This window comes from Dromiciops gliroides, chromosome 3, assembly GCF_019393635.1.
Source record: "Dromiciops gliroides isolate mDroGli1 chromosome 3, mDroGli1.pri, whole genome shotgun sequence".
NCBI classification, from domain to species: Eukaryota; Metazoa; Chordata; class Mammalia; order Microbiotheria; family Microbiotheriidae; genus Dromiciops; species Dromiciops gliroides.
In genome coordinates, this window is record NC_057863.1 from 79382530 (window position 1) to 79397125 (window position 14596).

Below are 14596 nucleotides of genomic sequence, written 5' to 3' on the forward strand. Positions count from 1 at the left end.
GATTGGTTGACTATGACAAAGACAAAAATGAACCAATTCCTGCACTTAAGAATTCCTTGTTGCTTTTACTTGTGCACTAACTTTTGGTTTTGGTGTGGGGCACTGAGGGTTAAGTGACTTGCCCAGGGTCACACAGCTAGTAAGCATCATATGTCTGAGGCTTGATTTGAACTCAGATACTCCTGAATCCAGGGCCAGTGCTTTATCCACTGCACCACCTAGCTGCCCCGTTGTGCACTAACTTTTGAAGCCATCTTTTGATCTCTATTTCTGAGGCTATCCCTTCAGTCAATTCTGAGGTTAACTTTTATCTAGCCCGGATTTCTCAACTGAAGCATGGAAAAGACCTTATTTTAATTAGCAAGATTAGCTTTTTCTTGTAGTGTTTTCTACAAAAATTGCCATTAGGACAGCAAAATCCCATGTTTACTTCCTTCTTCCATCTTTTACTAAATCGGAATCCAGCTCAGCCGAAAATTGGTAGTTTTCACCTCCAGTTCTGAGCCACATATTTCTACTTTCATGGCAGCTGACTCACCAATGCTGTTTAGTTCTGACTAAACACACTTCTTCCTTCTCCTTAGTTCTCAACTTCAAACGTTTTTTTTTTAAATTTTTTTCAATTAAAAAAAATCTATTTTCCCCTTTCCTCCTCCCTTCAAGACTGGAAAAAGAAAAAAACAAAATCTTTTGTAAGAAACAGGCATAGTCAAACAAAACTAACTCTCATTGACTATGTGTAATATATATATATACATCTCTCAGTATGTACCTTGTGTCTTATCATCTCTTCTGTGAGGAGTAGGGAAACATGGTTTCATTAGGGGTCTGTGAGCAGGGGTGGCCAAATATAGTCTTTCCCAAAGTGTACCCATCACAGGTATTCCCTACCATTATAGCCCTGCCCACTCTATTGTCCCAACCACCAATTTTCTTATCTTTTCCCTAAATTGCCTTATCTTCCCCAAGTTTTGCTTTAGGACATGACAAAAACATGCCACAGAAGTAAAAATGTTGGGGATTCACCAGCCTTGGTTATTGCCACATTCTCTTCTTAAGACTTCTTTTTTCCCCATTACTTTCTGCCTGTGAGTTCTCATTTTTGCTCCCATACATAGCTGAGTTGTCCAGCCATCACTTTGACCATGGGCCTCACTTCATGGGGTCATAATAATGGCTTTTCATTGCTATGTGGATCAGTGTTAACATTATAAAAGTAGAGAAGTGAAGAAATAGTATGACACAAGTGGAGGGAGATCAGGTAAAATGGCTTTCCTAAAGTAAAAAGTGTTGTACCGTAAGGAGAGAGGAGTTTGGAGAAGCAGGTTGATGAGCCAATGATGAATCTATTATTCTAGATTAGGTTGCGATTTCATATTAATCAAACTATAGTTGATTCTCATTTATGATTCATTGCTCAGGCATGGGGGGAGGTTCATTTTAGCTGCCTTTCCTACTTTTCCAAATGTCATTTTAAAAATCAAGCAAACCTGTATCACTTTCTTAGACAATAATTGGGCCCAAAATCTGTTTTTTTAAAAAAAACAACAACATGCATTTGGGACCAGTTTCATTTTTCTTCTTTTTACTGTTGTTTACCAATGTGCCAACTCCCTTTTTGCCATGGTAATGCTTCTTACTCACCTAAATATGCAGCCTGGCTGGTGGACTCAGCCAGACCTTCCCTGCGCAAATCCTTCCCAGCATCTCCAGGGGTGGAGCAGTGGGCTGGGGAACTCTCCAGCATAAAGTTCTTGCTGCGAGATGTACTAATGATTCGAGGAGGTAGGAGGATATTAATAACCGTCTGGAGCAGCAGAAGAACCTCAGGCTGCTCTAACCATGGGCTATCTGAAGGGGGCAGAATTGGGGTAGGAAAGTGGAAAGAAAATGAATCAAAATGCATGCTTTTTTTTTTCATTAAACATAGTAAAATTCAACTCTGTTTCCAATTTCAAATTAGAACATTTATAATGGAGGATTCATCCTCCATCTCATAAAGTTGTGAGGCACAGCTTCTCCTATGGACAAAGACAATGTTATTGGTAGCCAGGCATGTGTTTCATAGCAGAACATGAAAGGCTCAATGGTGTCAGACAAATTACCTGCTTTCTCCTTTCACATACTCATTGACTGTTTCCCCTACATTTCAGATAAACTCTTCCCCAATAAGGGCAAATCCCCATAAGAAGTGGAAGGAGGAGAGAGAAAGAGAGATGCAAAATGATTATGTGACAATTGCCAGGTTTTAAATCAACTCCTTGGTAGCAGAAACATTGATTTCGTGTCTTCCCCAGAAAACCCCACCCTCCAGATGCCTTTCCCATATTAATACAAATCTTTAATCAATACAGATTAAGTTTAACCATATCCTCCTGACTTTTTGCTGTACTGAATCATTTCCAAAGGGAAAAATCTCATCCAGAAAGTGAAGAGGAGAAACTGTTGTTCCATATTGATTCTACTGAAAAGAAAGGAAAAGCTTCCTAAAGTATCTTTAGTTAAATCCTTCAGGCAGCCTCCAGTAAAAGCCTTAGAAGAAACTCACACATTGGTCATTTAGGAAGACAACACCAATAACAACAATAAAAACAACAACAACAATGTATCTCCTTTCATTAAATTAATCAGACCTTTGCTTCCAGATCCTACTGTGAGCACAAATGGGATGAGCAGATTTAAAAGCATCCCTTCCCTTCTCTCCTGATTGGTGAATGGGGAGATCACATGGCTTAAGGGGAAATCTTCTTTTAAAGCCTGTGCAGTAATAATAAAAAAAAGAGATATTAATTGACCTCTACCCCCTCTTTTTTCACAACACAACAGAGGTGGCGATTTCCCTGTTACTCCTGTTAACTATGAGCATGGTTGTGGTCTATACAGGGCACTGGATTCACTCAAACTTGAAATCTGACCATGCACTTGCCATAAGAAGTGTTAACATGACTAAAAAGTGAGTGGCAAGGGATACACTTTTGAAAATGGCATGGAAAACAATATTCATGGTGTGGATTAAACTAATTTCCCCCTTACTTTTCCCTCTCCCCACCAATGCCCTCCATTTCAGAAGTGAATGAAGAGGAAGAGAATGAGAACTTGCCACTTGAGTCATTCAGGTCAGGTCTGACTGAAAAGTCCTCTTACCCCTGAGCAGGGCACTCTTCAAGTCAGAAAGAGCTAAGCAACATGGGAAGAAATAGATATTATCTTTACACTGGTAATTGAAACTGCATCATTTTAGGGGTGTCTATCCCATTCTAAGTGACTCTCATAGCTCTGTGTTTAACCTTTCTTCTACAATCTATACATGTTCTGGGTGACTGTTCTAAGCTGGTGGTTGCTGGATGATGGATGGACCAGTCACCCCCTTCACACTGGTTTGTCAGCTATTGGTTTCACACTTCTTTGGGACACGGTTTTCCTTGATGATGACTTTGATCTTTCTGTAATTGAATAAAATGCAGACAAGCCAATGCATTTGCTTTTCTGGCAGAGATGAAATAAATAGGGATAAAAATCCCAAGCACACACAGATACTCAACTCACAAAAACTTTTTCTTAAAGAAAATTAAAATATTCAAAGTCTGGTGATAATATCAAAAAGAAGGTTTATTTTGTAATTATCTTTGAATCTTTTTGCCAGGCTTTCAATATTTAGTGCAATAATGGACTTTTTAAAAACACATCGTGAGCTGATTATCTGTGAGTGATATTTTCTTTTCCTGTGATGTCTGTGTACTGGAAAAGATTCCTGTAGTGTTTATAGGTCCAAATGATTCTACTATTTTTGTTTCTTCAGAAGAATGAAAGAAATGCAAGTGAGGGCTAAGCTCAGGGCTGATGTTTTAAGCCCACATAATGTAGGTAGTATTTAAATATGTATTTTTTTCCACAGATTTTGCCCAGCCTTTGCAGCAAAAAAGAGAGCACCCATGATCTGGTGCCTCAACTAAAAAATTAATGAGCCTGACAACAGGCCAGGCAGTCACACCTGTATCTGCAATGCTACAAGCCGGACAACAGCTGTGCTGAAGGGCAGAGGTGGTGAGAGATAAGGGCTGAGATGAAGAAGGGGTAATCCATCAGCAACACTGGAAGGTCCTACTACTCCCATCACCTGAAATACAAACAGAGCACATGACCAGCCTTGACAATTGCATTTTCATGCAGCTACAGTTGAAGGGTTAAATTCATCGGTAAAATATAATTACAAGGTTGGACATTTTGCTTTCAATCTTTTCTGCTGCTTTCTGCCTATGGTGTGTAATGTCTGGAGTCTGGTCCATTTACTCCATTCAGTCCATTCTAAGTATTGTACAATGTTTAGATCCAGCTAAATATACAATGAGATATGAACTGAAAAGCCATCTCATTATTCATAATGAGGAGATTGGATATACTTACTCCTTAATTCAAAACTATTCAAAACTATTTTATGGTGAAGGTACTGATGAAGGTGATAATGGCAACTGATCTATTTGCATCAGGCATTCCAGGGATGCAGAGTTGATTACTCTACAGATTAAGCAATAAGCTAATCTAATGTGATCTTAACAGATGAAATGCTCTAATATGGCATCTACACATTGCACAAAACCTTAGGAGCAGACTCTGGATATTACTTAGATGGTAGAGTAGTTGATTTCATTCATATAAACCTAAGCCTGGCCAACTTATAGTGCCATTTTGTATTTTCCTCCCAAAAAAGATTCCTCTGGAGATTTGAAGTATCCCTCCTGACTTTAATATCAGCCAGTTGTGCAGTCTCCACCACCCCACTCTCCAACTCGCAGCCCTCAACTCTCAGCTCAACATACTGAAGCAGATTTTCAAAGTAGTGCGTGGGAAGCAACACACCTGAAACCCATTACCACAGGGTTCAGTCCCAGCATCTCCTCATGCACTACTTTGAAAATGCACCTCATCATTTACAGCATCACCTGAGCAGTCTGCTTACATGGGTGGGCAGGGATGGGCAAAGTGATTGATCTGTAATCTTCAGTCCAAAGAAGTCAATAGCAGAGTGAAGTTTAGGAAAGGTTGATAAGATTGCCACTTGGCTACTCACCAGATTGACACAGACATTGATCAGTGACCTAAGGTGAGGCAGGAAGGATATGATTGGCTGCCTCTGAAGTGTCAAACAAACCCCTTCAATCAAATTGCTGGCAGGCTCCCACTCAACCTGTCGCCTGGAATACAACAGTAGGTGCCATTAGCTGCTTGTTCCTCCTTCTAAGATGCTTGGAGACAAGGTGAATGCGACACAGTGGTTCTGACAGGAGGAGGAGACATTTTAAGACAAGATGGGTATCTGAGACAACAAAGTCCATTACACGGGATGGATTTTACCCATGTTGTTCCAAAAGTACAGAGCACACTGGGAGGGGAAGAAGATATTGGAAACGTAGCAGAGGCACTTCTGCCTCACTTGACTAATGACACAAAATCTATTGAAGAAAAAACAAAGATGATGAATGGATTGCATTTTAAGTTCTTAATATTTTGTTCTGAAAGAGGGTCCTGAGAATGTCACCATGGAAAACCCACCATAGAGTGAATCATTGTGTGGGAACCCATCTGAATGTATGTCATATTTCTGAACCAGCCTTGTCAGACAGAATGTGGACAGATACCACTGGCTGATACCTCAGGGAATTGTGTATTTGGGCTCCTATTTAAAGGCAGTTAAGTTTAAAACTATTCTTTTTTGGATTTCATAAAAATAATTTTTTGGGGGAGAGAGGGGAGTGCCTAGACTAATATGGGAAGGTGCCAGTGACACAAACTGACTTCTTCATGCAGAATTTTTGGCTTTGTTTTGTTTTGATAAATCTAGTCTGTGTAGTGCCACAGAATGAAAATTTAATCTTTGTACTCTTTTACTTTGACAATGTCATAAAATAAATGGATATTGGTTCTGCTAAAGCCAATGTCAGTTTTAGAGGTTTCCATGAAGTGGGATTACATGGCCTATCTTTTCTTCCTCAAATAATCAAAGTATCATTTGGCTGCCTGGCTTGAAATGGAAATGTATACCTTGTGAAAGAACTAAAATTGACATCCATGGAAGCTGAAGCTTCTAGGACCTACAAAGAACAACACAGTCAGTCTTATGGGATATCACAAGAGCTTGTCAATCTCACAAGATCTGGGGGCAAGCTAGTGTAACAGCGGGTTAATAGGACCCACAGAAGGGGAAGAATTCAGGAAATGACTAAAGAATTGGCATTACTGGTTTAGTGAAATATATCAATCCTCGTCCAGCCACACCAGTAAGGTGAGAGCATCAAGAAATTGAGATAGGAGGGATGTGGTAGGTAAAGAAAATGGACAATTTGATGTTATCACCAAAGATTAGGACGGGTTTTTGGCATTTCCTTCTGAAAATCCAGAAATACTGAGGTTTTCTAAGTAGAGGAGTAGCAGAACCGGAATTAGAGTAATTCTAGAGAATGGGAGGAACATGAAAAATATCACTAAATTTTGATCAAGACTGGATTTAGTTGGAAAGGAGGAGAAATGCACTCACTAACTTAAATTTAGTTTTGCCAAATCAGCAGGGTGATTTCCATAGTCACCATGACCCTGGCTTGCCAGACCTGAGTCATGCATTGCTTGATTAATTGAATTCTCAGCACATGAGGGCATAGGATTATTGGGAAGAATTGTTTCCAATTGGTTTGGCATTAATCCCACAAAGGGAATTCAATTTTCAAAGGACAAAGTATTTATTACCATTTCTGGGTGCCAAATGGGTCTTCATGTATTAATTCACAACTTTACAAATTTACAGTTGTACCCTGTACTATCATTTTATATAACACGTTGAATACTTTCACTAAACTTTGCTTGGAGACCTTTTATAAAGACCAAATATTCCTCACCACTGGAAGTGATCCTAGATCTCGTAGAACTTTATAGATCCCTTATATACTTATACTGTCATTTGTGTTATACTTGGATTTTGTTTTTTGTATTATACTTAGTATAGTTTTTGTATTATACTTAATATATGTATTATACTTAGTATTTATATTATACTATATGTAGGGCAGTGTAGTGGATGGGAGAGATGATCTTGGAGTCAATATGACCTGGGTTCTAGCTCTGTCTCAGAGATATACTGCCTATGTGACCCTGGGCAAATCATTTAAATTCCCAGGCCCCCAGGTAACTCTTAAGACTATAAATTACTCAGCAGATGCTGATCTGCATTGGAAGAATGAATTTCCTCATTAGGAATATCCAATGAAATCACAAATCAGGTCCCCTCTCTCCCCCAATTGTCTTACCATTCCAACTAGGCTAGAAGTTCCTTAAGGGAAGATACTGTTTCCTATTCATCTCTGTACCTATTCATCTTAGTACCTAAGAAAGGTCTACACAGAGTAGGTGTTTTATCGTAAGTGTCTGTTATTATTGAAATTGAACTGGTACCTGAATGGTTCTAATTTCAGATTAGCTTCACAGACGTGGTTAAATGCACACATGTTCAATTATTTTAGTGTAGGATTCAGTCTGTCTCCTAATTTAATTTTGTATGTAGTGTACTTCATTTCTTTAAAACATTCTTTGTACTAATAATAGTAAGAAGTAAAGAAAGTAGGTTTCAAGATGACCACTTTTGCTTCTTTAAGAGTTTTCTTCCCCATCACTGAAACTGAGAACCTGTCACTAAGGCAGTTGTAAAAATAACAATATATGATAAGAGACTAGCAATACTATGTTTGACCCATTGTTCCAATTCAGTGCAATGTTCAGCATCAAAAAAGACTTGTAACACTAGAGACAGACCAAAGATTTGTTTCCATTATACCTGCTCACCTCAAGGTAGGCATCTTGTGAATTTTATTAAACATACGATCCAATCTCTTTAAGATGAGGATAAGAGCAGGTCTCACTGCTTCAGCAGTCCAATCAGTGATCGGCAGCATCTCCATGATATATCGTCGGAGCCCACGGCTTTCCATTGTCTGGGTGTCATATGGTGCCAGCTTCAGAAGGGAATGTGCAATTTCTGCCAACCTAAAATTATTGCCCATTAAGAAGAAGCATGGGACTCCACAGTGTGAGTTTATCCACAGAGCAGCAAGACAACCACCCACCTTTCAGGAACACCTACTTTTTTCGTGGCTGATTTAAATGAACTAACGGTACCCCATCTTACCCTCTCAATTTATATGATTATGCACTCCCTGTCTTTCTAGAGTCTTCCAATAGGTAAGACATATATCATAGTATACATGCATTTATGCCTATAAGAATATAGAAGCACATGCATATAAATATGTACAAAAATTCATATGCATGTGTTTGTATCCAGGTAATATTGCTTTTGATTAAGTTAAAAATCATGTTTATTATTCAAAGAATAAGCATACATAACTTAATGTATAGCAAATTTGTATTCTCCATTGTGCTTTCTGGGTAATTTAATATTCTGATTAGCTGAGAATTGAGCATGAATGAATTATTAAACATAACCTGAAATGAATGAAAAACACAAAACACATTACTGGAAAACACAATACTGAAATTTGTTGTTGTTGTTGTTGTTGGTCCATAATCCATAGTAGGATTTTACAATGTCACTGATGTAGTGGATAATACTGTCTATTGCCAAATCAAGCCTAAGCTACTTTTGTTTGGCATTCAAGACTTTCCACAGGGTGGCTCCAACATACATTTCTAGTTTTATGTCCCATTTTTCCTGTTTATATGCTAAAATGATTCTGCCATGAATTATTCCTCATTCTCTGAACCCATGCCACTTTTCAAAAACTATGTGGCCCCTGTATCTGGAATGTATTCCACTTTCCTCCTTCTGCAATCTATGTCTGTTGAAGTCCTACCCGGCTTTCAAAGGCCATGTGAGGGACCATGACTTCCATGAAGCTTTTCCCAATCCCAGCCAGCTGGAAAAATCTCTTTCCTCAAGTGCTTCCCTAAAAGCATTTTTTTTTTGGGGGGGGGCGGTGATGGTGGTGGTGAGCTACCTATCATATTCATTTAATATGATAATATCCTATTTTATATTACAGAGTTGGTGGGCATTTCTCTCCTAGTAGACAGGGTGCTTCTGTGTTTTACTCTTCTCTGAGCCTCTCACAGCACATAGCATATCTGGGGCTCAATGCATGATGGCTGAACACTCCAGGCTGATAGTAGTCATGGGTGGAGCAGGTGGTCGGTCACCTTCCTGTTCTGTAACTCAACTCAATATTTCCCCCACAGTCTATAAAATAAGAGTATTCTGTAGTCGGGCGTAGTCTCAGGGGCCAAGAGGTTTGAGTCCCATGTAGCACCCACCTGATAAGTGGTCACCCAGTCTTCCTCAAACATTTCTTCTGAGGGTGAACTTGCATCTAAAATTTCTGCATATCTGATGCCTTTGAGTTACTAAAGGTCTCTGTTATACACATGGCCACCATTAGACATGAATAGTGTGTGTGATGAGGTAAGAAGTTACTTAGTAGGGCCATTGGCAAATGGGGCATAGGGCAGGCAAATTTTGATTAGGAAAGTAACCAGGAAAGGACCAAAGCTGTCTGAAGGGACTCATATAAGTAGAATGTGATCATGGAAAACCTTGGATAACTAGGTGGTAGTTGTAGGAGGGAGGACGAGATTGAGTTTGAATAAGAGGAAAATGTTCAAGAACGAAGGAATGGCAAAGTGTAACGATTGGAATGATGCCACCTGCTGGAGACTTACTGTAGGAGGGCTCCGCCATGAGGAGAAGGCACCTGAGGGCAAGACATGTGGCTTTTCTTTGGCGTCAGGAAGTGACGTTTGCTTGTGGGAGGAAGAGGGGGTGAGGCTGGCTCTCTCACTCTCTTTCGTCAGGACTCTCGTGGAGAGTGGAGCAGAACTGTAGCTTCCTGAGACAGATAGCTGAATCTAGGCCTCTTTCTCTTTCTCTTCACCAAATTCATATTCTCCTTAATAAATGCTTAAAAGTCTAACTCTTGCTAAAGCTTATAATTTATTGGCAACCACTCATTAGATATTTTAGACAGACTAGCTAGAATTTTAGCCCCTTACAAAAGAGAAATCTTTCTTAATCCATAACTTTGCTGAGGTCAGGTTGTAAGTCACTTTTAAAATAGATATTTTCTGGATATTATTAATTTATTTGATCAATACTAATTTCTTATAAAAGTGATGTGTTCAAAATTCTTATTATTTAAGCTTTTTGATAAGTTAGTAATTCCTTTTTTTGCTACACAAAAACCTCCCCAAACTATTCATTGAAAAATGATGTATCTATTCTCTACTATCAAAGAATGAAGCCTAGAACATTCAAAACAAAACCTACAAGGAAACAGAAAGGATCAGTGGAGAGAAGGTTTCTGAATCCCTATTCGATCTTTTCATTATGACCACTACCTTCTTTCTTCCAGGCCTTAGGCATGTTTCAAGATGTATTGCTTTGGGTTTCAGAAGGAAGTAACTAATTTTCCTACCAGAATGATGCATGTGTTCAAGTTTAAATGATGCAGGGGCAGCTAGGTGGTGCTAGTGGATAGAGCACTGGCCCTGGATTCAGGAGGACCTGACTTCAAATCCAGCCTCAGACACTTGACACTTAATAGCTGTGTGACCCTGGGCAAGTCACTTAACCTCAATTGCCTCACCAAGAAAAAAAAAAAGATTAATTGATGCAGAAGGTATTGGTCCTTTGTTGAATGGATATAGATGAGAAGACATGCAATTTCTCCTCATTGAGAACACATGGAATTTTCTTTCTGGTTGAAAACTATAGTATCTGCAGATTCTATTGCTTTTTACAGCTCTGCTTTGGGTATATTAGATGATAAGTTCTTTTAAGGCTGGGACTATCTCTAATGGCAAATGTGCCCCATCTACTGGTGTTAATGGAAAGAACATCATATTTCAGTCCATATGACCTGGTTTCAAATCCCATTTCTGCTCCTTATGACCTTTGGGATTTTGGCCAAATCACTTCACTGAGATTTTGTTTCTTCTCTGCATTATGGGCGGGTTGGAATAAATGATCTCAAAGATTTCTTTCGGCTCTAAATCCAATGATCTACACTGTGTGAAAACAGTGAGTACTGATTGCCTCAACAGGTTTACATTATATATTATTACTGTACTTGGGCCACTATTCATCCATTAAGCTTTTAATTTTTTTTTTAATAGGGAGACCAGATGACAGCAAATTCCTCAGGAAATTAGCTCAAATTGAGCTGCCACATTACCCAGGTCCACTTTTGATATAGTAATATCATTGTTTAGTTACATCATATTATGCTATTCCTAAGTTATATTTCATTGTGCCCTTGTATGATTTCTTCTGTCCCTCCTCCAATTCTTTGTAACTTTGGTCCACTTTAGTTCACCACAAAATGGTTATTTACATGTACTGATATCACAAAAGTCTCTTCTGGCCAACCAAAACAGAATTGTGATGAGTTTAGTTTTAATGAATTATAATATAGGATTTCAATATAAGAATCCTTGCTTGGCTATTTGATACTATATATGACTCATTTAGATGGAATTGAAGCAACTACATGTACTCAGCTAGGAAATCCAATTCTCAATACTCATGAGTTCTTATTTTTAGCCTCATAATCTTTCCTCTTTTGCTCCAGTTATTCTGCACTTCTGTCTTTGTGACATCTACAATTCTAGAATATCAACAGAGATTCAACCATTGATGATGGTAATCATGAATAATATTTTTCTTGAAATTAACAACTTTTTTTTTCAAACTATTTTCCCATTTGATTCTTTGAAAATGCCATACTATAGTGGATTAGTCTGGGGCTACCTAAGCCTATGTTGTAATTTTTATATTTCATGTTTTCAGAAGACATTGAGAATTTGTTTGGTCATTAATAGTTTTGATGATTTTTACAAATCTTTCTCTGTGAAATTTACATCTATTATATGACATTATGGCTTAATTTTTCCCAGATAGAGTGTGTAGTTAACAAAATAGCTGACAAACCATAGGCACCAGGCCAACAGAATTTTGATTTGGAAATTTTTTTGATCATCAGGGTAATTCCCAAATCTACTTTAAATAAAGTTCAAAGTAGATAGTAAAGATTGCACTTTTGCAATTCTTGAAATACCTGAAAAATGTCTCATGTCCATTTTTGAATACCTCTCTTTCATATTCTGCAGGGCACTGAGTGTGATGGTGACTGTGAAATCTAGAAAAATGTCATTTTTTTTCACCTTACTTTTCTTTGTTCATTGATAGAGAATTTGTGTCCTGATCGTCCGTCCCCAAGAACTTTTTTTCCCCTCTCTTATATTGCTCTCCCAATATAGTAATTTTCCATTTTGCTTGGATAGAGTATAACTTCATAAAAACCCTGGCAAGAGGGGCAGCTAGGTGGTGCAGTGGATAAAGTATTAGCCCTGGAGTCAGGAAGACTCCAGGAGTTCAAATCCAGCCTCAGACACTTAACACTTACTAGCTGTGTGACCCTGGGCAAGTCACTTAACCCCAATTGCCTCACAAAAAAAGAAAAGAAAAGTCTGGCAAGATAAAGTGTCCCAAACAACAAGGTTTTCCCACCAAATCTCATGAAAGACAACAAATCATGTTTTTACCTCAATCTGTCACTGGAGTTTCACATACCCACAGACACAGACACGGACACAGATCACTTAGACAGTAAGGACAGTACCTCATATGAGATTTAACGTCAAGAAGCTCCAAAGCAGTGACTCGAGGCTCGCCTGCCAGATTCTGTAAGATCTTTAGTCTTGGTCCACAGTGTTTATAGAACTCGGTGCAAATATTTAGCAGGGATTCTCTGGGTCTCCGGAACTCCTCCCTAGCAATTCGTTCATCCAGCTCCTCCCGGGGAAGACCCTGCCCTTCTTCCAACAAGTGTAGGTTTTCCCTAGGGAATAATAATAATTTAAAAAAAAAAAAAGGTTGGCAGAGTGCGGTGAATTTTGTGGAGCAGGCAGCTGCAGGTGACAAGATGGTGATGAACCTCTCCTACTGAAGTGATAGAACCACATGTGGGTGTCATTGTAAAGTGAAACCCCTTCTGTAAGAGCAAAGTAAGTGAGAAAGTTTAGGAAACAAGGGTCACTCCAACCTGAGAAGCTCTTTTGGTTTTCCTTGCCTCAGACGCCTTCCTTGGGTTTAACCAGAAAAGGCGTTACCTTGCTCCAATTCACTGAAATCCGAAGTATTACAATATAGCTCAATTAGTTCATCCCATGGTGTCAGAGTGAGGTGAGATAGGATCCAAGACGTACTGTACCTGATAAAGTGTAGCTTCGCTCCTTGTTCCTGGTACCTGGAAAGTGAGAAACGTAGCCTGAATCATTATTCGAGCAACAGGGCCCTTCCCATGGAGTAACTAAGAATTTCATCAGTGCACACACCTTTAGCAACACACACCATGATGCATCTATTAAATGTAAGAAAGGTTAAAACTGCCTCATTTGGGGACTGTGGATGGCAACTACAACAATTCCTGTCAATTGTCCTAGGTCAGTGCATAATGAAAATAAATATGGTATCAGAAACTTTAACCAGAGGGAAGGATATTTAAGACATTTTGCAAATAAAGTGCATATAAGAGAATAATTTATTACAAGGCATTTAGTTTGTAGTGGACCAGGGAAAGAAAACTGCTTTGGAGACATTTTATTCACCGCTGATGATAATAGAGACATCTGAGGAAATTTTTTTCACTAAATAAAACCCCCCCAAATTGTGTTTAGCCAGAGCTTCCCAAAAGATCCCCTGAAAAATTTAAATTACAGTAAACCCCTATTTATTTATATTAATGAACAGATCAGAGCTTTGGATTATCTGAAATATCAGATAATTGAAATGTCATTTATATTTGATTTATGAGTATGTTTTTATATTTATATTTGCACATAAGCAAATTAACTGTGCGTAACAATTCATTGATACAAAATAATGTCACACATAGGAAGCAGCTTGGTACAGTGGAGAGATTTTTGACTCTGCAGTCAGGGGAACTAGGTACAAATCCTTCCTCTGACATTTGTGCCTGGTGGGACCTTGGGCAGGGAATTTGGCTTTTTTAGATCGTAGGACCATAGATTTTGAGCAGAAAGGAACCTTAGAGACCACCAAGTCCAGTCCTCTCATTACAGATTAAAAAAAATAAGGTAGGGCAGCTAGGTGGCGCAGTGGATAAAGCACTGGCCTTGGATTCAGGAGGATGTGAGTTCAAATCCAGCTTCAGACACTTGACAGTTACTAGCTGTGTGACCCTGGGCAAGTCACTTAACCCTCATTGCCCCTCCAAAAACAAAACAAACAAACAAAAAAATAAGGTAGAGAGATTAAGTGACTTCCTTCAGGGCACACAGTTAATGTCTGAGCCAGGACTTGAACCAAGTTTTCTTGATTTCAAGTCCAGTACCCTATCTAGGAGAGTTGGAGTAGATGACCAGTGAGGTCTTTCCAGCTCTACAGCTAAAAATCTTTGATGATGAACACCCGACTTGTCAGAGAATGCCCATTTCCTCATATCTCCATTGTCTTACCACCTCCTCCATGCTGGGAAAAAGCAGGTCTTTCTAAATAATTACGTCATCTTTTAAGGAGGGG

General features: G+C 38.8%; 1 protein-coding gene across 8 annotated transcripts in view; it reads right to left on the reverse strand.

The window, feature by feature from the left end:
• The window catches only part of UNC80 (unc-80 homolog, NALCN channel complex subunit), a 259417-nt gene that overhangs the window by 35810 nt on the left and 209011 nt on the right, over positions 1 to 14596 (reverse strand). For all 8 annotated transcript variants that reach the window (XM_043991060.1, XM_043991061.1, XM_043991059.1 and 5 more), the window contains 7 exons: positions 13266 to 13301; positions 12675 to 12893; positions 7828 to 8028; positions 5069 to 5192; positions 3992 to 4117; positions 2634 to 2757; positions 1645 to 1851 (listed from right to left, as the gene is read on the reverse strand). In XM_043991060.1, coding sequence (XP_043846995.1) covers positions 1645 to 1851; positions 2634 to 2757; positions 3992 to 4117; positions 5069 to 5192; positions 7828 to 8028; positions 12675 to 12893; positions 13266 to 13301 — 1037 coding nt within the window. The remainder of the gene's footprint in view (positions 1 to 1644; positions 1852 to 2633; positions 2758 to 3991; positions 4118 to 5068; positions 5193 to 7827; positions 8029 to 12674; positions 12894 to 13265; positions 13302 to 14596) is intronic.